At 38.6% G+C, this 24,569-nt stretch overlaps 1 protein-coding gene across 1 annotated transcript in view; it reads left to right on the forward strand.

Moving 5' to 3' along the window:
- PCCB (propionyl-CoA carboxylase subunit beta) overlaps window positions 1-24,569 on the forward strand; it is a 73,809-nt gene that overhangs the window by 44,385 nt on the left and 4,855 nt on the right. Inside the window, exons 9-10 of the mRNA XM_001496380.7 lie at window positions 105-186; window positions 13,994-14,117. Coding sequence (XP_001496430.2) covers window positions 105-186; window positions 13,994-14,117 — 206 coding nt within the window. The remainder of the gene's footprint in view (window positions 1-104; window positions 187-13,993; window positions 14,118-24,569) is intronic.

Here is a 24,569-nt window from a genome sequence, read left to right on the forward strand (position 1 = left end):
CCCAGCCCCCATAATGTGTCTCCCCCATTTCCTGCCCCACCCCCCACCCATGGAAAGTAACTGGCTCTTCTGGTATTGATTATTTCTACTTTTTCTGTCCAAAGTGACCGTCTGGTTCCTGAGCTTGACACAATTGTCCCTTTGGAATCTACCAAAGCCTACGACATGGTGGACATCATACACTCTGTAAGTGCTGCATCTTGCCTGTGCTTGCTTGGCCGTGTCCATGGTCACTCTGCTTTGGTTTAGTGAGGACGTCTTGGACCCACAGGCCTTAACATCAGGCAACACAGGCAGAGCATGGGTGGGCACGGGACCAGGGACCACCGAGTAGTGTGTTCTGGGAAGAGCTAGTGGCTGTAGCCACTCTAGTGGCTCAGATGGACTTGAGGGCTGGAGCGGGGAGGAGCCAGTTGGGTCAGCAGAGCTCAGGGGTCTTTGAGGTGCATTCTGAGGTGCATAGAGAAGGGCCCGTGTCCCCAGAGTCTAGAATTGAGGCCAGGCTGACTGTTAGGTACCTTTGTTTGGAGGCTTGTACTCAGAGGGCATCTTGTCTTTATAGAGAAAGGAGAGTATACAAGGTGTATCCTACGACAAAATCGAGGGCTGCGTGTGTGTGGTTAGGGTTGGGGAAGACAGGAGTCATTTGTACCTTTTTCTTGGTGTAGCAGATGCCTGGGTCATTAAATAAAGGAGGACAGTGTTGGGGCAACCTGGGGGCATCTGTTGATGGCCACTGTCTCCCTTCCACTTGCATATGTACACTCTGCTCTCGGCAGCCTTTGCTTAATGGAACAGAGGTGGCTCCATGGGCACAGCCTCTCCCAGAGCCCTGGCTCTCCCGGTGACCTTTTCCTTGTCCTCCAGTACTCTGGGGAGCCAGCATGAGTCAGCAGTCATGACCAGCCTCTGCTCCTCCTCATTGCTGGATTCTGTAGCCTCATGAGCACCTTTTGAGCTGTGAAGACTAGACCCTTCTACCAGCATGCCCTCCTCTGACCTCAGCCTTTAGTCCTCTTTACACCCTCACAGTTGTCCCTGTTCCTCTCTCACCACCTCTGCTCCTTGACTCTCCAGCCCTCAGTCTTCCCATTCCTCTGGAGCCAGCAGCCCCACCTTGGACTCTGTCATTCTGCCAGGTATTAATGGCCAGGCGCTGTTCTCAGTGCTGACGCTATATGACAGCATGATGGACAAAATCCCTGTCTCAGGGACCTCACATTTGGGTGAGAGATACAGAGAACAAAGCATACATGGCATGGGTAGTTTTAGGTCCAAAAACTGTTGTAAAGAAGGCAACGTAGGGCCTCCATCGTCAGCACTCCTGATGCTCCTTTTGTCCTACAGAACCCTGTCCCTGGTTCAGGGCTTCAGCTTTCCATGCAAATGCTACCTGTGGGGCCCGAAGCTGCTGGAAGAAAGCCCCACGAGCCCATCTCCAACCTTAGCTGGGCCCCCAGTGAGCCCCTCTGGCCTCTGGCTTGAGTATGTGCTGGGGGCCTCCCCTCAGCACCTGTGCTTATCCTCTTCACCTTTCCTCAGGCCTGATCCAACCGCTTACTTCCTTTTCCACTCCCCACTTTGATCAGATGATGTGGGCGTTTCCTTCATGGAGAATGCTGAGACCATCAGGTTTCTCCCTCCCTGGAGATGACCATTTCTCCATCTCCACTGTCCTCCCATGTCTCCCCAGGCTCCAAGAATGACGTACCTCAACCTGGGCCCTTGACTCCATTCCTCCCCATCGAAGGTCTTTCTGTCTTCCTTTTTTTTTTTTAAAAGATTGGCACCTGAGCTAACAACTGTTGCCAATCTTCTTCTTTCTTTTTTTTCCCTGCTTTTTCTCCCCAAGTCCCCCCAGTACATAGTTGTATGTTTTAGCTGTGGGTCCTTCTAGCTGTGGCATGTGGGACGCCACCTCAGCATAGCCTGACGAGCGATGCCATGTCCACGCCCAGGATTCGAACCAGGGAAACCCTGGGCCACCGAAGCAGAGCGCACGAACTTAACCACTCGGCCACGGTCTTGCTTTCTTGATTGGTTTTTATAAATCTCTAACTACTACTCCCTCTCTTAACTCCTTCCTTCACACAATAAATAACTTTACACAATAAATGTGTGTGAACATGTATAGATTTCTTGTCTGCTTAAAAAAAAAAATCTTAACCCATATCTCTGTTGAACTGTTGTCCAAATTCTTTTCTTCCTTTTCATTCAAACTCCTCTTGTCTCTTTTTCCTTTTCTCTCCACCAGAGTCTGACTTCTGGTCTTCTGCCTCTGTTGAATGACACACCTCCAAATGACCTCTCTTATTGCTAAATCCAAGGGACTAAGGTCATTAAAAAAGCATAGTTACAGAGGTAACCATTATAAAAAAAACCAAAAACACCTTCCTAAGTACCAAAAAGTTATAGGAAAAACTATAGAAAAGACCAAATAAAATGCATCATGTAGAGAAAGAAAAGGCTCCTTGGTGCTCTCTTCCGGTCACTGTTCCCCCCAAACCACTGATGGAAACCGCTGTGCTGAGTTTTAACAGCATGAATTAGTTGTTCTTGTTTCTGTGTGTTATGTAAGTCATAGCATCTATGTCTTCCGTATGTGGCTTCTTCCATTATTATGTTTGTGACCTATGTCCATATTGGTCTTGTTCATCTCTTTAGTCTTATGTATGAACAGACCAGTTTATCTATTGTTTATGGGCATTTGGGTACTTTCCACTCCAGGGCTATTACAAATAGTTCTGATATGAACGTTCTAGGATGTGATTTTGGTAAATAAAGTACACATTCCAATTGGATTCATGCCTAGGAGTGAAAGTACCCTGTCATAGGTTATGCACACATTCAGCGTTAGTAGATACTGCCAATGGGTTTTTCCAAGGAATTATGCCATTTGCACTCCCACCAGCAGCATTTGAGCCTTCCAGTTCCTTCACATTCTTGCCAGCACTTGGCCAGCACCATGCTCTTTTAATTACTGACTTTATGGTATGCTTTCACATCTGGTAGGGATAGTTCCTCGTGATTATTCTTCTTGCAGAATGTTCTTGGCTAGTGCTGTGTATTTTTCCATATGAACTTTTGAGTCAGTTTGTCTTGTTTTAGGCTAGGCAGATGTGGAAGTAGGGAATCCTCTTGTTTTTATTGAGATCCTGTTAAATTTATGAACTTATTTGGGAGAATTGACATCCTTATGAATCTGAAATAAATCTAAAAACATAGTTCATACTTTGATTTGTTAAAGTAGACTTTTTTTTCCCCTTGAGGATTGTTTTAAAGTTTTCCTTGTATAGGTTGTTCACATTTCTTAAGTTTATTCCTGAGTGTCTTATCTTTTTATTGTAAATGGGGTCTTTACTATCTTCTAACTGGTTTTTTAGGTATATGTGAAAGCTATTAATACTGTTTATCAATTTTATATCCTGTTATCTGTTAAGTTCTCTTATTTGTAATAGTTTTTTAGTGTTAATTCTTTTGGGTTTTTCAAGTATACTAATATACTGTCTACATATAGCTTTATCTTTTCCTTTCCAATTATTTGATGTCATTTCTTTCTCTTGTCTAATTGTGTTGTCTGTACCTCTGTGTTTTATCAAATGCAGTGACTAATGGTTGTGATAGTGGGCATCTTTGTCTCGTTCCTAACTTTAGAGAGACTGCCATTACTGTTTTCTAACTTCACATCTTTTTTCACGTTAAGAAAGCTATTTTAATTTTTGTTGTATACTTTTTTTTTAAATCAGGGATGTATATTGAATATTGTTAAATGCCCTTTCAGCATTTGTGGAGATGATCACATCATTTTTCTCCTTAGATCTATATATAAATGTCTCAATAGATTTCCTAATATTGAACTAGTCTTACATTCTTGAAGTAAAGCCTACTTGTTATATTTTTTTAATGTTTTATTTTGAATGTTTGCATCAATATTGTGTGATATTGGCTAATTTTTTGGGGGGTATTTTTAGATTGGATTTTGGTATCAGCGTTGTGCTTCTTTCATGCGTTAGTCTGCTCGGCCGCCATAACACAATACCACAGACTGAGTGGATTAAACAACAGGAATTAATTTTTCTCATCGTGCTGGAGTCTAGAAGTCCAGGATCAAGGTGCCAGCGGGGTTGTTTCTGCTGAGACCTCCCTCCCTGCTTTGCAGACGGCTGCCTCCTTGCTGTGTCTTGATGTGGCTTTTCTTTTGGGTGCACAAGGAAAGAGCCATCTCTGGTGTCTCTTCCTCTTATAAGGACAATGTGTCCTATCAGATTAGGGCCCCACCCTTGTGACCTCATTTAACTTTAATTATCTCCTTAAAGGCCTTGTCTCCAAATATAGTCACATTGGCCTAGCTTCAACTTGTGAATTTTGGCGGGGACACAATTCACTTCATAAAGTACCATAAAGAGAATTTGTAAGTTTTCTTTCTTTTTCTGTGCTGTGGAACAATTTAATATAGCTCTGAGATTATCTGCTTTTTAAAGATTTGGTAGAAATTCTCCTGTGAACTTGTCAGGACTTATTGCTTTTTTGGGAGGTGGGGAGCAATGGCTTTTTGACAACTTCCTCTGTTCTTTAATGTTAATATATCTCTTTAAACTTTATCTTTGCTGGAGTCAGTTTTGGTAAAGTATGTATTTTTTTTCCTATAAATTATCTATTTCTTCCAGGCTTTTGTTTTATCTGCATAGGGTTGTTCACAGTACTCTTAGATTAGTGAAGTCTATTGTGGTTTTCTCCTCTGACATTTCTTGTTTTATGTTTTCTTGATAGGTTATATTGATGTATTTCAGAGTCAACTTTTTCACTTTATTTTTTTAAAGTTCAGTATTTTATGCTTTTATATTTATTAATTTCTTTTCTGCTTTCTTTCAGTTTTTCTCCCTTTTTCCCCCCTCAAGCTTTTGAGCTACAAGTTTAATACATATATTTTATTTATTTATTTTTTGTTAAAGATTGGCACCTGAGCTAACAACTGTTGCCAATCTTCTTTTTTTTTTCTGCTTTTTCTCCCCAAATCCCTCCAGTACATAGTTGTATATTTTATTTGTGGGTCCTTCTAGTTGTGGCATGTGGGACACTGCCTCAATGTGGCCTGACGAGTGGTGCCATGTCCGTGTGAAACCCTGGGCCGCTGAAGCAGAGTATGTGAACTTAACCACTCGGCCATGGGGCCGGCCCCTCTTTCATTTTTAATATTGTATTTAATTAAGTCCATTGTAGAAATGTAGTCAAATAGCCATATCTAACTGCAGGGGGTAGACTAGGAAATATGATAGCCATTTGCCCATCATTTCTGTTACAGTGGTAGAAGTGGAAGCTGGATTCTTGGTGGATACTTAGCAGTCTCTGCTACACTCTCTTAATGCTTTTTAAATAAAAGCAACTAATATGTACATAAGAAAGAACTTTTTAAGTACAGAAACATAAAGCAAAATGCAGATCTCTCTATCTTCCTATCAGTCTTATTTCCTAGAGGTAACCACTATTAAATTTCTTGTGTATCTTTCCAGAAAAAAAAATTTATTTATATGCCAAATGTATTTCCATATATATATTGATATTTTGAGTTAATTTAACTCAAAAAAGATTGTATTATACACACTTTTTCACCTTGCTCTTTTTTCACTTTCCTTTTCCTATCATGGCATGTGGGTTTACTTTGTTCATTGCAGTGACTGTATAGTACTCCACTGTGTGGATGGAATGTTATTTAAACGTTATCCTTATGATGGACATTTAGATCCTTTATGGTTTTTACTCTTACAGGCAGTGCCATGATAAACAGCTCTGTGTGCATATTAGTATATTTTTGCGACCATATCCATTGGATCAGGTCCCAGCAATGGAATTTGGTCAGTATGACTATTTAAAATTGTAAAAAAAGATTTCTGGGTAGTCAAGGTAATGGTGGTCTCCTAAATCCAAAACTGTACACATCTTCCAAAAACTGTATAGGTTGATAAGAACACAGCTACCATTCCCTTGCCTTTGGCATAACTGGAAGACAGGAAACTACGAACTTCAGATAATAGTAAGTAGAACAATAAAGACCGCTTTCTGGTGGGCTGAGTTCGCTCCAAGTCTGTGGAGAGCTAGAGGGAGCGTTGAGAAACTGCACAGAAGGAACGTAAGGAAACTTAGACGAAATCACTCTCAGGGAGAGAACGTTCACTGTAAGAGTGAAAATACTGGAAAAGAGTCCTGTTAGGTAAAGCAGTGACCTCAGGGAAGGGAGTTTTTAATAGTGCCCAGGAATAAAGAAGGCAGTCATGCAAAGGCATTGCTTCTGGGGAGAAAAAAGAGTAAAATGGAAGGGAGAGGCACCTTTGGAAATAGTGAAGTGAAGGAAAAATGAAGCAAGAGGTAAACTTATCTGTCTGTAAGACAAAAACCAAAAAAATTGAAGGACGTGCTGCGTCCCCTACCACTCTCCCTAAAATCAAGACACCCGTTAACTAAACTTCACGTTGCTGTGCTGACAGAAGAGGGCACTCTCAAATTGACATTCTTGTTTGTCATCCCAGACTGCCACGCCATCCAAAGGGCCGAGATACAAGTAGTTTATATATAACTACTAAGGAAGAAAACCAAAAATGAGAATTAAAAACTTCAGTTGACAAAATTCTCTTCACTGTGCAAGTCAATCATGAAGCAGATGATGACACGGCAGTCTGAGTTCAGTCGCCTCCAATAAGCATTTGAGGTTATGAAAATCCTGAGTTCAGAAACCAGTGACAGAAGGGGAGTAAAATAGGAAGAAGTAAATTTAGAGCTGATTGAATTAAAATGGTGGCGGGGCGACAAAGTCACATATCAGAAATTAAGACAAAATTACAAAGTACTCGGGAGAATATATTTGAGTCAAATTTAATAAGGAACATTGAAGAAAATGGGGAAAATAACCAAGAAAATGAAGATAAAGAAAAAGGTAAATATTGGAAAAAAGTGACTAAAATGGAAGCCAGGCAAAGAAGACCAAATGTACATATAATTGGAGTGTCTGAAGAAGAAAAACCAGGAACAGACTATTTAAAACTAATCCAAGAAAGCATTTCAGAAATAAAGTTAAGGCCGAGATCTACATAATGAAAGAGACCACTGAGCACCTGGGAAAATTGACCTAGAATGATCCAACTGGAGTAAATGTCCACATATAACAATTACATTTTTAAAATTAAGAAAAAATCCTTGGGACCTGGAAGGAAAAAGATTAAATTACTTACAAGGATAAGAGACTTAGAGTAGCATCAGACTTCTCAAAAGCAACATGCAGAACAAGGCAACAGTGGAAAAGCACTTCAGGAGACTCAGTCGTGTATTAAGACTAAAGAAAACAGTTTTAAATATGCAAGAACTGAGGGAATTCTGTGTTTCCAGGCTCTTCTTGTATCTATTAGAGGATGAGCTTCATTCAACCAAGAGATGACTGGAGGAATTTCAGCAAAAGGATGGATGGTGCTTATTTAATTATAATTCTAAGACTACAGCAAGGCTGGAGAACAATGTATAAATGCCATTTTAGTTGCAGAAAAAATGCAACTGAAAGATGAGAGGAGAAGGAACAGGTAAAGAGTAAAGCAGGAGTTCACTGATTGTTGTGAGCCTACAGGTATCATAAAAATAGACAACCCAGTTAATAAGATGTTAAATAAGGGAACAGACTAAGGGCATTTTTAAAAAGGTATAATTACAAAGGTAGCCACTAGACCAAAAATATAAACCTTCGTAAATATCGGTATAAAACACATCACATAGATACCAAATATAACATGGTACATAAAGTAATTATTAAAAAATAAGGAAAACCAAAAATGTCTCTTGCACCAATAAATACAAATGGCTTAACTTATTAAAATCGCATATCTCATTTATTAAAAGAAAAAGATGTCCAGTTTGCATCATGAAGCAAGACCAACTATATATGGTATATGACACTTAAAATCAATCTGAAAGGTTAAACATAAGGGATGGGCAAAGGTATACCAGGAGAATGGAAACAGCCTAGCAATATTTGTGATCTTAATATTAGACAACGTAAAATTCAAGCATTGTGACAAGGAAAGACATTTTCAAATGCTAAAAGCCACAGATTACAATAAAAGATCTATGCCTTAAATAATCCAACTATCATTTTTATAAAGCAGAAACTATAGGATATCCACAGAGACACAGGTAGAAACAAATAATAGACTTAAACACACCATAATTAGTACAAGGAAAGTCAGATGGACCAAAATAAGATATAGGAGACCTCACATAATAGGTAGATAGGTAGAAATCTTATGGATCTGTTTCAGACCTTACAGCCTGGTAACAGGCACTAAATCTTACTCTCCATTCTACATAGAGCATTCACAAAAGTTGATCATATATGTTAGGTAAGAAAGCGTTGTTAAATTCCATAAAGCAAAAATGTTACTAACAACACTGATCAAAGCTAGAAATTTATAGCAACAACGAAAACAAAAGCAATGTCTCACTTGGAAATACATCTTCTATTAAACAATTCTTGGATGAAAGGAGAAAACATAAGCCAAAATAACAAAATTCTAAAAGAAAAAAGATAATGAAAACCCTACATATCAAAATCTATGGAATGCTTTAAAACAATGAACAGAGGAAAAATTTATAGCCTTAAGTGCTTAATAAAAATGAGAGAAGGAAAGTAAACTAAATTCCCATCTCAGAAAGCCAGGAAAAAAATATTCTAAAAGAAATCACAAGAAAGGATTTAATGAGGATAAGAACAGAAATTTTATGATTTAGGAAATAGAAAAATAGTAGCTTTAATTAATGAAATAGAGTAACCAGTAGCTAACTAAAAAAAAAAAAAAAAGGAATCACAGATACAAATATGAAGTGAAAAGGGAGAACAACCATAGAAATAGAAGAAATTTAAAAATCATAAAAGATCAGATGAAATGAATGATTTGTTTGGAAAAGACATTTTACGAGAAATTGACCGCATTAGAGATAAGCTTAAGTGGACCAAATTCCATAGAAGGAATTACTTCACCAAAAAAGCGCTAGGCCCACATAGTTTCACGTGGGAATTCTGTGAAACCTTCAGAGACAAAAGGATCATAATGCTACATAAAATGTTTCAGAGCATATACAGTAAAACAAACAAAACAACCCCCTTCCGAATTCTCTTTATGAAGCAAGTATGACATTGATAGCTGAACCTGATAAAGACAGAATTTAAAAAGATTTCAGATTAATATTACTTACCAATGTTGATGCAAATAAATGTTAGCTAACAGACTCCACCACCATGTTAGAATTATACACATGACCAAGTGGAATCTATTGTAGGAATGTGAGGTTTGTTTTAGGAAATCTAGTAGTATACTATATTAATAGATATAAGTGAGATCATATGATTATTTTCGTAGATCCTGCAAAAGGTTTTACAAAAGTTCAACACCCATTCCTGATAGGAACACTCAAGAAAATAGGAATTGATGAATACTTTAACATGATACAATTTAGTATATACCTTTTTAAAACCCAGCATCTTAGTAAGGAAAGACTTAGTCCAATTAAGATCAGGAACAAGGCAAGGATATCCACTGTCGCCACTATTGTTTAACATTGTACTGGAGGTGTTAGCCAATGCAGTTAGACAAGAAGAGGATCAACTGGAGGCAAAAGCCTCGGAAACCAAGTTAAGCTATGTTTGTAGATGACGTAGTATGCTAAAAATGCTAGAGAATGCATGATAAAACTGAATAATTAGGGAACAAGATATGAAATTAATACATAGAAAATCTTCATGTGCACAGACAATAACCAATTATATATGGTAGCGTAAGAACTTCTTTTATATAGCAACAAAGAAGATAAAATATCTAAGTAATAAACTTATGGGACACATTTAGAAACTTCTGAAAAACACAAAAGTAGACTTGAATAAATGGAGAGACATTCCTTGTTCCTGAATATTGGGTTAACATCAGAAAAATATCAGTTCTTCCTAAGTTAGTTTATACATTTAAGGCGATCTCACACAAAATTTTAAAAGTAGAACTAGACGGATTTATACAAAAGTTTATGTGGGTTAGCCTTAACTTGTTTTTAAACTAGATTGCTTTAAAAAAGACTAAAAGTGGGGGCCAGCCCTGTGGCCGAGTGGTTAAGTTCTCACGCTCTGCTTCAGTGGCCCAGGGTTTCACCGGTTCCGATCCTGGGCACGGACATGGCATCACTCATTAGGTCACGTTGAGGCGGCATCCCACATGCCACAACTAGAAGGACCCACAACTAAAAATACACAACTATGTACTTGGGGGATTTGGGGAGAAAAAGCAGAAGGAAAAAAAAGAAGATTGGCAACAGTTGTTAGCTCAGGTGCCAATCTTAAAAAAAAAAAAAAAGACTAAAAGTTTCTCTTAAGTGAAAAAAAAAATTCATATAGAACAATAAAAGTTCAAGAATAGCTAGGAATATACCACAAAAGAAAAGCTATGGCTATACCATATATTAAAGCATACTGTAGTTAAAACAGCGTGGCACTGGCACATGAATAGATCAGTGGAATAGAATAGAAAAGCTAGAAGTAGATTCAAGTACATATAGAATTCAGGTACGTATGATAAAGGTATTATCTCAAATTCCAGGGGCAAAGATTAGCTTCTTAATAAATGGTACTGGACAGCTGGATTGCTGGGTTAGGAAAATATAAAATTAGATCTCTGCTTTATAACATATACAAAAATAAACTACAACTCAACCAGAGAGCTAAATATAATAAGTGAATCCATGTAAGCCTTAAAGGAAGCAGACGAGTTTCTCTGTAACTGTAGGGGGAGGGAAAGAAAGGACTTTGAACATGGCTCAAAATCCAGTTTCAGTCAAAAAAAAAAAAAAAAGAGAAATTTGACTATGTAAGAAATTAAAAAATTCCACACTGCATAGCAAAAAACGAAACAAAGTCAAAAGACAACGAACAAACTGGGAGAAAATATTTGCAACATATCACAAAGAACTAATATCTCTAATATATAAAGAATTCTTAAAAATTGAGGGAATAAAGACCAAAACTGATAGAAAAGTAGGCAAAAAACATGAAGAGATGACTCACAAAAATATAAAATGGACCTTAAACATATGGAAAGTTGCTCAGTTTTACTCATAATGGTAGAAATGCAGATTAAAATTACGTTGAATTATCAGATTGGCAAAAAAATAAAAAGCTTAAACACTTTCCATTGGTGAGTTTGTGGGGGAAACAGATGCTCTCATAAATAGCTGGTAGAGAATATGGTAATATCTAAGACTGAATAAGCATTTACACTTTGAACCAGCAGTCCCACTTCTAGGAATTTACCCTGAAGATACGCTTTCCACCATATGAAATTGTAGATGCACAAGGTTACTGTTAAGTTGTTATTTGCAATTACAAAATATTCTAAACAGCTTGAATGTAAGTTTTAAAATAATGTAAATAACATATAGCAGATTATTAAATAAACTTTGGTGCCTCCAGTAGAGTACTATGCAGAAGTGGAAAAGAGCGAGGGAGATCTCGGTGATCTGATATTCATAGTGATTCCCAGGAGATATTGTTAAGTGAAGAAACCCAAAGTGCAAAAGAGTATCCGTAGTATGTTACTTTCCATCTAAGATAGAAGGGGGGATTAAAAAGATATGAATGTAGCTGCTCCTTTCTTCAACACGCACAAGAAAGATAAATCAGAAAATAATGAGATTAACAAGATGAGTGGAAGGGTTGGGGAGTGACAGTGTTAAACTGTATTAATAAGCATACGTATTAAGGAAAAGACTGAGGGAAAACCTTTAAAATGAAGTGAAACGAATCTGTGTCTCAAATGAATAACTTTTGAACACAGTATCTTGACTATATACCTTTAGTCTAATCACAAATAGTTGTAAAGAAATACTGAATTTTAGTTAGATTTGTTTTGTTGCATTCATATGGGTTAGCAATTCTGAAACTGTTTTCTCTGTGTTTGAGAATTGAATAAATAAATAAATACATTTTGAGGATAATGGGAGTCAGATGTCCACTGTAGGAAAAAGGAGTTACGAATATGGAAAGGGGAAAACTAGAATGTATCCTGTAGTTGAATTCACTAGAATTGGAGTTATCAGAATGAACTCATGATTTTCATACCACTTTTAGAAATAAGTGTGTGTGTGTGTCTGTCTGGATTTCCTAGCTCTGTCCTCTGAGACGGCTTCTTAGAAGCTGACCCACAACCACCCACACCCATACCCATACCCATTACCCCTAAAAGGAACTGGGCCCCTTGGAGAAATGGCTGATTCTAGTCTTGAGGCAGGAAAAAATAAAAAGTGAACCTGGAAGTAAGGCAATTCCAGCGTGTGAGATAGTGCTCAAAGAATGACAGAGAAATATAAAAAAGGTGTAGGAGCCACCTTGAATGAGCTCTCCCTGGCAAATATGGGACAATTTAAACATAAAATAAATAGTGATGGTAAAAAAGTACAATCTACAAACAAGAATCCCTAAGTTTATACTTATGGGTGATACAGATAAGTAAATGAGAACGGCAAAGACCTTTCTGATGGTAGAATGTGACTAGTAAATGGAGGAAACATGGAGTTAGAGAAATCACCATTTGGCAGCTATTGAGGCAGTAATTGGGTCAGGCAAGAATCATCAATGAATGTTAAACTAGTGGGTGAAAGTTTCATGAAGAATAGGATTTTTATATAGTTTCAAAATATTTCCCCACAAAATACTTATTAATTACAAATAAAAAAATACTAAATCTACAGAGGAGAAGCCTGGCGTGCATCACCACCATTAATGGACAGATTGACATCATGTGCCTTTTGGTGTGATTCACTGAGAGGGCCTCCTCTGTGAGACTCTGCCAAAAATGCTTAACCTGAAATGAAACACGAAGAAACAAACCCAAATAGATGGCAGACAACCCGTCTGGAGAAAGATGTGATGATCGTGAAAGACAAAGACCGAGGGGAAAGAATTAAAGCAGGCTCATGAGACTGGACCATTACAAACACCACGTGATCTTGGGTCAGAGTCTAGGACCAGATCTGTGTTGCTATAAAGGCTGATATTAGAATGACTAAATAATAAATAAGGTCTTATATAATTAAATAAGGTTTCATAATAGATAATAGTATTAATGTTAATTTCCTGATTTTGATAATGTCACTGCAGTTATATAAGAGAATGTCCTTGATCTCAGGAGATACACACCAAGGAACTTAGAGGTAAAGAGGTGTCATGTCTGTAACTCACTCTCAAATGGTTCAGGAAAAAAGTTGTGTGTGTGTGTGTGTATATATATACGTAGAGAGAAAGAATATATGTTTACATACACACATATTTGTAGAGAGATTGAGTGAGAAGGGGGCTAGGCAGGGAGGGAAGGAAGGAGAGGGAACGATGAAGCTTATGTGGTAAAATGTTAATAAATGGGGAATGTGGGTGAATGATATATAAATTTTATTTTTGGTGAGGAGGATTGGCCCTGAGCTAACATCCGTGCCAGTCTTCCTCTATTTTGTATGTGGGATGCTGCCACAGCATGGCCTAGTGAGCGGTTTGTAGGTCCGTGTCTGGGATCCGAACTTGTGAACCCTGAGACCCCAAAGGGGAGCATGTGAACTTAACCACTAGGCTCCCAGGCCGGCCCCCATACATTTTTTTGGTATGACTTTTGGGGAAATTTTTATGTAAATTTGAAATGATTTGAACTAAAGTAGAAAAATGTGATAAATAATGTCAAATTCAAGTAGAACCTTTAAACAAGGGAGCACTGGTTTGTCCTCCTCTGGGAGAGCGCAGGAGAGTTTTCTCCTCCAGCAAGGAGGGGGTGCTGCCTCGCTGCCGGCTGTCTTGCTTCCTTGGAGAGGCTGTGGTGCAGCGGGGGCTGTCCAGCCCTGTAATTCTGTAATCTAAATGTCTGTAATTCTGTGACATAGTTCTATCTTGTTCTTTATCATTTTGAGCTCAGGACTAAATTTATCCCTGCAGGTTGTTGATGAGCGAGAATTTTTTGAGATCATGCCCAATTATGCCAAGAACATCGTTGTTGGCTTTGCAAGAATGAACGGGAGGACTGTTGGAATTGTTGGCAACCAGCCTAAGGTGGCTTCAGGTAGGAGGGAGAAGCTCTTACTTGTGAACCTCGGGTTGTGGCCTGGGCCAGGGTGTCCACCTCTGCCTTTTTCTCAGACGTGGCCTTCCAAGGCCAGCAGAAGACCCTCAAATAGATCTTGTTGTAAAAGCTCCTTTGTCTCTTAACGTTAATTTTTCAAAATGCTTCTTTCGTACTTCCCTATTTTTTAAGAGTTTATGGATAACTTTCCTCCTCATCTTATAAGGTCTTCACTTTTCAGAGGTCTGCTTTCTGTCCCCCCAGTTAAGATTTATGACTCGCCCACCAAACTTCAAGCTCCATGAGGACAGGCATGTGTGTCTTATTCACAGTTTGTCTCCAGTGCCTCTGAAGGTGCCAGGTACATAGTTGGTGCGTGACAAGTTGACAGCATCTTGCTGTGTCTGCACCCCACAGCTTTCTGCTGATTTGACCGTTCCGAGTCACAGCCAGGGTGGGAACTCTTCTGTGGCTGTGCTCTGGATGGGGTGGGGACTGTGGACCCTGCTTGCCTCCTCACTACTTCCCTCCTTAGGTTTGTCTTGAATCCCTGTGTAGGATGAATATGCCCTCCCTTATTGACCCAGCCTCATCTTTTATCTCTACCGTGGCAATTTTTACTAGAAAAAGTTTGTTAAAAATATTTTTTATTGTGGTAAAATATATGTAACATAAGATTTGTCATTTTAACCATTTTTAAGTATGTAACGCAGTGGCATTGATTACATTCACACTGTATGCAACCACTACCACTATCTGTTTCCAAGAATTTTTCAAATAACCCCAAATAGAGACTCCCTTTCTCCCCTACCCCCAGCCCTTGGTAATCTAAATCTGCTCTGTCTTTGTGAATTTACCTATTCTAGATATTCCATATAAGTGGAATATTTGTCCTTTTGTGTCTGGCTTATTTCACTTAGAATAATGTTTTCAAGGTTCATCCATAGTGTGGCATGTATCAGAACTTCATTTTAACTTTTTCATGGCTGATTAATGTTCCATTGCATGTCTATACCACATTTTGTATAATCATTCATCCATCGATGGACACTCGGGTTGTTTCCACTTTTTGGCTGTTGGTGATAATGCTGCAGTGAACTTTGGTGTACAAGTATCTGTTTGAATCCTTGTTTTCACTTCTTTTGTTTATATACCTAGGAGTGGAATTACTGAGTCATATGGTAATTTTATGTTCAATTTTTTGAGGAAACACTACTGTTTTCCACAGCGGCTGCAGCATTTTACTTTCCCACCGGCAATGCACAAGGGTTCCAGTTTCTTTACACTCTCTCCAACACTTGTTATTTTCTAATATGTTTTGATAATAACCATCCTAATGGGTGTGAAATATTGTCTCATTGTGGTTTTTATTTACATTTCCTTAATGATTAGTGATGTTGAGCATCTTTTCATTTCATGTGCTTATTGGCCATTTGTATATCTTTGGAGAAATGTCTTTTCAAGTCTTTTGCCTGTTTTTAATTATTTGGGTTTTTTGTTGTTTAGTTGTAGGAGTTCTTTATATATTCAGGATATTAAACGCTTATCAGATATATGATTTACAAATATTTTCTTCCATTCTGTGGATTGTCTTTTCTCTTTCTTGATAAAGCCATTTGATGCACAGAAGTTTTAAAATTTGAAGTTCAATTTCTGTCTCCTTTTTCTTTTTCAGTTGCTTGTGCTTTTGGAGTCATATCTAAGAATATATTGCCAAATCCAGTGTCATGAAGCTTTCCCCCTTTGTTTTCTTTTAGGAATTTTATGCTTTTACCTTTTTGTTTTTGATTGGCACCTGAGCTAACAACTGTTGCCAATCTTCTTTGTTTTTTTTTCCCTGCTTTTTCTCCCCAAATCCCCCTGGTACATAGTTGTATATTTTATTTGTGGGTCCTTCTAGTTGTGGCATGTGGGATGCTGCCTCTGCATGGCCTGATGAGCGGTGCCATGTCTGCGTCCAGAATCCGAACTGGCAAAACCCTGGGCCGCCAGAGCAGAGCACGTGAACTTAACCACTTGACCATGGGTCTGGCCCCCCTGCTTTTAGCTTTTACATTTAGATTTGCTCAATTTTGAATTAATTTTTATATACGGTATGAGTTAGGGATCCAACTTAATTCTTTTGTATGTGGAAATTCAGTTATCCCAGCACCATTTGTTGAATAGAATATGCTTTCCTGATTGAATGGAGTGGCATCCTTGTTGAAAATCAGTGGGCTACAGATGTGTATGTTTATTTCTGGACTCTCAGTACTACTCCTTTGGTCTATATGTTTATCCATATGCTGGTACCACACTGTTTTGATTACTGTTGCTTTGTAGTAAGTTTTAATATTTGGAAATCTGAGTCTTTTCATATTCTTCATTTTTGAGATTGTTTTGGCTGTTTGGGGCCCCTTGCAATTCCACATGAATTTGAGTATTGGCTTTTCTATTTATGCCGAAGCATGCTGTTGGAGTCTTGGCAGGGCTTGCACTGACTCTGCAGGTCACTTTAGGTAGAGTTGACATCTTAGCAACATTAAGTCTTCCAACCCTTGGACGCAGATGTCTTTCCGTTTATCTTGGTCTTCTTCCATTTCTTTCAGCAGTGCTTTGTAGTTTTTTAGTGTACAAGTCTTCTACCTCTTAGTTAAATTTACTCCTAAGAGTTTTATTTTTTTAGACACTATTGTACATGGAATTGCTTTCTCAGTTGCCTCTCTGGATTGTTCATTATTAGTGTGTAGGAAGACAGCTCTGCAACTGAGTTTGTCTGTTGATCTTGTAACCTGCATTTTTGCTGAATTCATTTATTAGCTTTAGTAGCTTTCTTATGGATTCTTTGGGATTTTCTATATATAGGATCATGTTTTCTGCAAATGTAGGTTTACTTCTTTCTTTCCAATTTGGGTGTCTTTTATTATTTTTTTCTTGTCTAGTTGCTCTGGCTAGAACTTCCAGCACAATGTTGAATAGCAACGGTGAAAGCGGGCATCCTTGTCCTGTTCTTGATCTTAGGGGGAAAACTTTGTCTTTTACCATTGTGTATGATGTTCACTGTGGGTTTTTCATAGGCCCTTCATTATATTGAGGAAATTTCCTTCTGTTCCTAGTTTTCTGACTGTTTTATCATGAAAGGGTGATAGATTTTGTTGAATGCTTTTTCTGTATCATCTGAGATGATCGTGTAGTTTTTGTCCTTTGTTCTATTAATGTGTTCTATTACACAGATTGATTTTTGTATGTTGAACCACCTTTGCATTCCTGGGCTGTATCTCACTTGGCCATGGTATATAAGCCAGCCCTGGTGGTCTAGTGGTTAAGATTCAGCACTCTCACTGCTGAGGCCCAGGTTTGTTTTCTGCTCAGGGAACCAGACCACTGATCTGTTGATTGTCGTACTGTGGAAGGCTGCATGTTGCTATGATGCTGAAAGCTGTGCCAACAGTATTTCAAACCCAGCTGGGTCACCCATGGTGGACAGGTTTCAGCAGAGCTTCCAGACTAACATGGGGAAGAAAGACCTGACCTCCCACTTCCAAAAAAATTGGCTATGAAAACCCTGTGAATAGTAGTGGAGCATTTTCTGATAGAGCACCGGAAGGTGAGAGGATGGTGCAAAAAGACGGGGCAGGATTCCCTTCTGCTGTGCACGGGGTTGCTAGGAGTTGGAATTGACTTGATGGCACTAACAACAACATGGTATATAATCCTTTTTTTCCTTAAATAAACTTTATTTTTTAGAGATTTTTAGGTTCACAGTAAAATTGAGTGGAAACTACAGAGAACTCTTATATACACCCTGCTCTCACACATGCACAGCTACTCCACTGACAGTATCCTGAACCAGAGTAGTACATTTGTTACAATTGATGAATGTACACTGACACATCATTCTCACCCAAAGTCCCTAAGTTTACTTTAGGGTTCACTCTTGATGTTATATATTCTATGGGTTTTCATAAACATACAATGATATGTATCTACCATTGCAGCATCATGCAAAATGGTTTCACTGCCCTAAAAATCCTTTGTGCTCCATGTATTCATCCCTCCCTCCAGGGTCTTACCCCTGATAATCCCTGGCAACCACTGATCTTTTTACGGTTCCCGTAGTTTCACCTTTTCCAGAATGTCATATATTTGGAATCACAGAGTAAGTAGCATTTTCAGATCAGCTTCTTCCACTTAGTAATATGCAGTTAAGTTTTCTCCATGTCTTTTCATGGCTTGATAACTCATTTCTTTTTAGCGTTGATTAATATTACATTTTCTGGGTGGCCCACAGTTCATTTATTTGTTCACCTCCTGAAGGACACCTTGGTTGCTTCCAAGTTTTGGCAGTTATGAATAAAGCTGCTAAAAACGTCTGTGTGCAGGTTTTTGTGTGGACAAAAGTTTTCAACTCATCTGGGTAGATACTGAGGAGTGCGATTGCTGGCTCACACGGTAAGAGTACGTTTAGTTTGTAAGAAACCACCAAACTGTCTTCCAGGGTGGCTGTGCTGTTTTGCATTCTCAACAGCAATGAATGAGAGTTCCTATTGCTCCATATCCTTGTCAGCATTTGATGTTGTCAGTGTTCTTGATTTTGGCCGTTCTAATAGGTGTATAGTGGTATCTCATGGTTGTTTTAATTTGCATCTCCCTGATGACATATGATGTGGAGCTTCTTTTCATATACTTATTTGCCATCTGTATGTTTCCTTTGGTGAGGTATCTGTTCAGGTCTTTTGTCCATTTTTTAATTGGGTTGTTTGTTTTCTTATTGTTGAGTTTTAAGAGTTCTTTTTATATGTTAGATAGGAGTCCTTTATCAGATGTGTACTTTGCAAATATTTTCTACCAGTCTGTGGTCGTCTTCTCATTCTCTAGACAGTGTGTTTCACCGAGCAGAAGTTTTTAATTTTAATGAAGTCTGGTGTTTCTTTCATGGATAATGCCTTTGGTAGTGTTTCCAGAAAGTTATTGCCATACCCGGGGTCACCTAGGTTTTCTCCTGTTATCTGTGGATCCATTTTACTTTTTTTTTTTTTTTTGGAGGAAGATTAGCCCTGAGCTAACATCTGCTGCCAAGCCTCCTCTTTTTTTTTTTTTTTTTGCTGAGGAAGACCGGCCCTGAGCTCACATCTGTGCCCATCTTCCTCTACTTTATATGTGGGATGCCTACCACAGCATGGCTTGCCAAGTGGTGCCGTGTCCACAGCGGGGATCTGAACTGGTGAACCCTGGGCTGCTGACACGGAACGTGTGAACTTAATGGCTGCGCCACTGGGCTGGCCATGTGGATCCATTTTAAATTAATTTCTATGAAAGGTGTAAGGTCTGTGTCTAAATGACCTTTTTTACTTGTGGATGTCCAGTTGTTCCAGCACTATTTGTTGAAAAGGCTATCTTTCATTATATTGCCTTTGCTCCTATGTCAAAGATCAGTTAATTATATTTATGTGGGCTTATTTCTGGGATCTGTATTCTGTTCCATTGATCTGTTTGTTCTTTTGCCAATACCACACCGTCTTGATTACTGTAGCTTTATGGTAAGCCTTGTAATAGGGTATTGTCAGTCCTCCAACTTTGTTCTTCTTTAATATTGTGTTGGCTATTCTGGATCTTTTGCCTTACCATGTGAACTTTGGAATCAGTTTGTTGATATCTACAAAATAACTTGTTGGGATTTTTATTGGAGTTGCATTAAATCTAAAGATCAAACTGGAAGGAACTGATCTCTTGATGATATTGAGTCTTCCTCCCCATGAACATGGAATATCTCTCCATTTATTTAGTTCTTTAGTTTCTTTCATCAGAGTTTTGTAGTTTTCCTCATACAGATCTTCCATGTGTTTGTTAGATTTATGCCTACATATTTCTTCTTTTTGGAAGGTGTGCTAGTGTGAATGGTGTTGTGTTTTTAGTTTTAAACTCGTTGCTGGTGTGTGGGAAAGGAGTCAACTTTTGTGTATTTGTATCCTGTAACCTTGCTATAATTACTTATTAGTTCCAGCAGCTTTTTGGGTCAATTTTCAGGATTTCCTAATAGGTAGTTATATCATCTGTGAACAAAGACAGTTTGATTTCTTTCTTCCTTTTATATACTTTCTTTTCTTATTTTATTGTATTAGCTAAGACTTCCTTCCTGTACAGTTTTGAAAAGCAGTGGTGAGAGAGGACAGTCTTGCCTTGTGCCTGATCTTAGTGGGAAAGCTTCTAGTTTTTCACAATTTCGTGTGATGTTAGCTGTAGGTTTTGTATAGATGTTCTTATCAAGTTGAGAAAGTTCCTTTGTATTCCTAGTTTGCTGAGAGTTTTTATCATGAGTGGGTATTGGATTTTGTGAATGCTTTTTCTATGTCTGTTGATATGTTCATGTGATTTTTCTTATTTCGCCTGTTGATGTAATGGGTTACATGAACTGGTTTTCAAATGTTGAATCAGCCTTGCATGCCTGGGATAAATTCCACTTGAAAGTGGTGTCTAATTATTTTTATACATTCTTGGATTTAATTTGCTAATATCTTGTTGAGGGTTCTTACCTCTGTGTTCATGAGGGACATTGGTCTGTAGTTTTCTTTTCTTGTAGTGTCTTTGTCTGGGTTTGATATTAGGGTAATGCTGGCCTCAGAATGAGTTAGGAAGTGTCCCCTCGGCTTCTGGAAGAGACTGCAGAGACTTGGTATAATTTCTTTTTTAAATGTTTTGTAGAATTCACCAGTGAACCTTTCTGGGCTGCGTTTGTTTTTTAAATCATGTAAAAAGTAAAAAGTGGTGTTACAAACCAGAAATAAAATAGTACTGGCTTTTATATTTCCCCATGTACTTCCCTTTCTTGGAGATCTTTAATTCTTCATACAGCTTTGCCATACTGTCTGGTGTCCTTTCATTTTAACCGGAAAGACTCCCTTGACCATTTCTTGTAGGGCAGGCCCAGTGGTAATGAGCTCCTCAGCTTTTATTTATCTAGGAAGGTCTTGTTGTCTCTCGTTTTTGAAGGACAGTTTGCCAAATATAGAGCTCATGGTTGACAGTTGTATTCTTTCAGCACTTTGAATATGTCGCCCCATCCGGCCTTCGCGGTTTCTGCTGAGAAATCAGTCGGTAAACTTACTGAGAACCCGGCGATGTGATGAGTCTCCTCTCTCTTGCTACTTTCAAGATTCTGTCTTTGTTTTTTGATGGTTTGACTATAATGTGTCTCACTGTGAGTCTGTTTGAGTTTATCCTACTTGGAGTTAAGAGTTTCTTGAATTTGTTGTTTTCTGTTTTACATCAAATTTGGGAAGTTTTTGGTTATTGTTTCTTCACATGTCTCAAATGCCCCCTCCCACTCTTCTCTCTGTCTGGTGCTGCTGTGCTGTGTATATTGGTTCACTTGATGGTATTCCATGTGGCCCTCAGTCTCTATTCACTTCATTTTTTCTTTTATTTCTGTTCCTCAGACCGGCTAATTTAAAGAATCTTATCTTCATGTTTCCTGATCCTTTCTTCTGTGCTCAAATCTGCTGTTGAGCCCTTGAAGTGAATTTTTCATTTTAGTTATTCTACTTTTCAGCCCCAGAATTTTTGTTTGGTTCCTTTTCATAATTTCTCTCTTTGTTGATAATCTCATTTTGTTCATATGTTGTTTTCCTGATTTTTTAGTTCTTTGTTCATGTTTCCCTTTACCTCTTTGAGCATATTTATGATGGTTGTTTTAAAATCTTTGTCTAGTAAGTTCAATATCTGGGCTTCCTCATGGACTGATTCTGTCAATTTATTTTGTTCATTTGAATGGCTATACTTTCAGGTTTCTTTGTATGCCTTGTTTTTTGTTGAAAACTGGATATTTGAATATTGTAATGTGGTAACTCTGGAATCATTCTCCCCTTTTTCCAGGATTTGTTGTTTTTTTGGTTATTGAATGCTGTAGTAGTCCTTTTGTCAATGACTTTGCCCAACTATTTTTGCAGAGACTGTATTCCTTGTTGTGTGGTCACTGAAGTCTGTTCCTTAGCCTGTGTCCAGCTAGTGTTTTGACAGATTTCCTTAAACACCAGGTGCTAAGGCAGAGAAACAACAAAATACATCTCCTAGTGTTTGTGAGTTGGCTCTGTGCTGGGGCTCTCCTTCAACATTTAGCCTGACTTAAACTGAGTTTAGCCATCAGCCCACGGTTAAAACTTAAGATCTCTCAGGTCTTTTGTTTTGTAATGTTGTGTCTTCATTTTCATTCGTCTCAAGGTATTTTCTAATTTCAACCCCCTCTCAGGTCTTTTCTGAGCGTTCATCTGGTCCTAGGCATGCCTGTTTCTTTCTAAAATCCTCTGTGTGCATAGGTGCTCTTGAATGCCCTAATTTCCCAAAGAAACTCTCTCCCTGGCTTTCTTCCTCCTGGGCCTTAGGTCTCAGCTGTAATCCTTTGCCCCAGCTGTCTGCAGGTTGTTCCTTTGCCTTATGGTGTTTTTGAGCAATACCTGCCACTTTTCTGGCCTAGGTGAGTTCCAAGGTAAGCGAAACAGAGATGAAAGCCTTGAGTCAATCTTTCAGGTAGCTCCCAGACAAGTTAGAACAGACCTGCATGGTAATTTGTGACTGAGGTCCTCTTTGCTCCCTCTAGAACCAGGGGGACTGTGGGGCAAGTGTCACTGAAAATGCCACAAAGATTTTATGCTGTTTTTAAGTTGGCTTTTTCTTGATTCAGCTTTCAGTTTAAAAACCTTTGCCTTTTCCAGAGTTTTGACAGAATTGGTTCTGACAGTGTCTGCTTGTTTTTAATGCTTGTTTTGGAAGACAGGAGCTTGGAGCTGTGTACTCCACCATTTTGTTTTTTAGAAACAGTGTTTAGGAATTTACATGTACTGAAAATGCATTTTGTTCCTACCATCCATTCTCAGCCGTCCACTCAGCCCTTCAGTTCCTCCTGGAGGGCTTCACGTGATTGCTGTGTCTGCTGGGAGATCTTTCTTGCCCCGTGACTGCATCTGCAGGTTCTGGGGCCCTGCAGCAGAAGTTAACTTTCACAAGCCCACCAATTTTTAAGAAGCTGCTGGCTTGTCCTGGGAACTTTATCTACAAATACTACGATGTCTCTGTCAGGGGTCCACCCCAGGGCCGGCTGGAGTCTGAATACTTGGTTCCATTGTGGTTCCTTGATTTCCCTCTTTCTTGACTCGGTAATTCTTGTGATGTTTATGGAGTGGCAAGGTATGGAAGTTCAGTAGATCATTGCTTTTTTGAAGAAAGCCTCATTCATTTCATTGACTTGTTCTTTCCCTGTTACTAAAAGGCATCCTCAGAGGCTCACAGAGGAGGCCTCCGTTCTGGTTCTTGTCTTTTCCTTGTAGGAATTAGCTTGGGCTCGTCAGGCGCTCTGGGTGCCAGGTGCTCTGAGAGGCCTAGGACGGCCTGATAAGGCCAAGCCCCTGACCTGGGGCCCACTCCACGGCAGCTCAGAGCCACAGGTTTTCCGATTCTGACTCTGTTCATTTCCCTAATGGTTGCGTTTTGTTTTGGTTGTCACTGCTCATCTTTTTTTTCCTGTTTGATTTTTATTCTAGGCTCTTTGTACTTTTTGCAGTTTCTTACTTGAGAATTGTCTTCATTCTGGGCCCTCTCACTCAGATTCTTTATGTCAGGTCATTAACATAGACTTTGAATAGAGAGGGAGGAGGGGGGATTTAAAACATTTTTTTTTTGTTGAGTTATAATTTACACACAATAGAATGTACAGCTTTTAACTGCTCATTTTGATGGGTTTTGACAATTTGACGGTTGTCTACAACCTTGTAATCACCAACCAATACAAGATATAGGACATTTCTATCATCTCAGAAATGCATTTGTCAAGAGGGAAGTTTTGCCTATTTTTTTGTTTTTTGAATTTATCTTTTTGTTCTTGATTTCTAGGCTTCTTTATATATTTTACATGAGTCCTTTGTCAGATATGTGTATTGCAGATATTTTTTCCTGGTCAGTGACTTGCCTATTTGATTAATTAATGGTGTCTTTTGACTCATATTATTTTAAAAATTTGATGGTCCCATTTATTGATGTTTTTACATGTGATTAGAGCTTTTTGTGCCCTGTCCAAGAAATCTTTGCTTACTAAAAGATTGCAAAGATAGTCCTATGTTATTTTCTAGGAGCTCTGTAGTCTGAGTTTTAAGATATATGATCCATTGTGTACAGCTTATAGAGTGAACAGGAGTCTACATTCATTTTTTTCCATGCAGATATTTAATTGTTCCATCACCATTTATTAAAAAGACTTCCTTTCCACATTGAATTGTTTTGGTGCCTGGTCTAAAATTAGTTGTGTGGATATATTTCTTCACAATCCATCCTGTTTCCTTGTTGTTTTTGTCTACCTTTATACTTGTGCCATACTGCCTTGATTGCTCTAGCTTTATAGTTTGCACTGGTTCTCAACCTAGGGAAATTTTGGTATCCTGGGGACATTTGGCAATGTTGGAAACATTTTTAGTTGTCACAGGTGGA

The sequence above is a fragment of the Equus caballus genome, chromosome 16 (genome assembly GCF_041296265.1).
Source record: "Equus caballus isolate H_3958 breed thoroughbred chromosome 16, TB-T2T, whole genome shotgun sequence".
NCBI classification, from domain to species: Eukaryota; Metazoa; Chordata; class Mammalia; order Perissodactyla; family Equidae; genus Equus; species Equus caballus.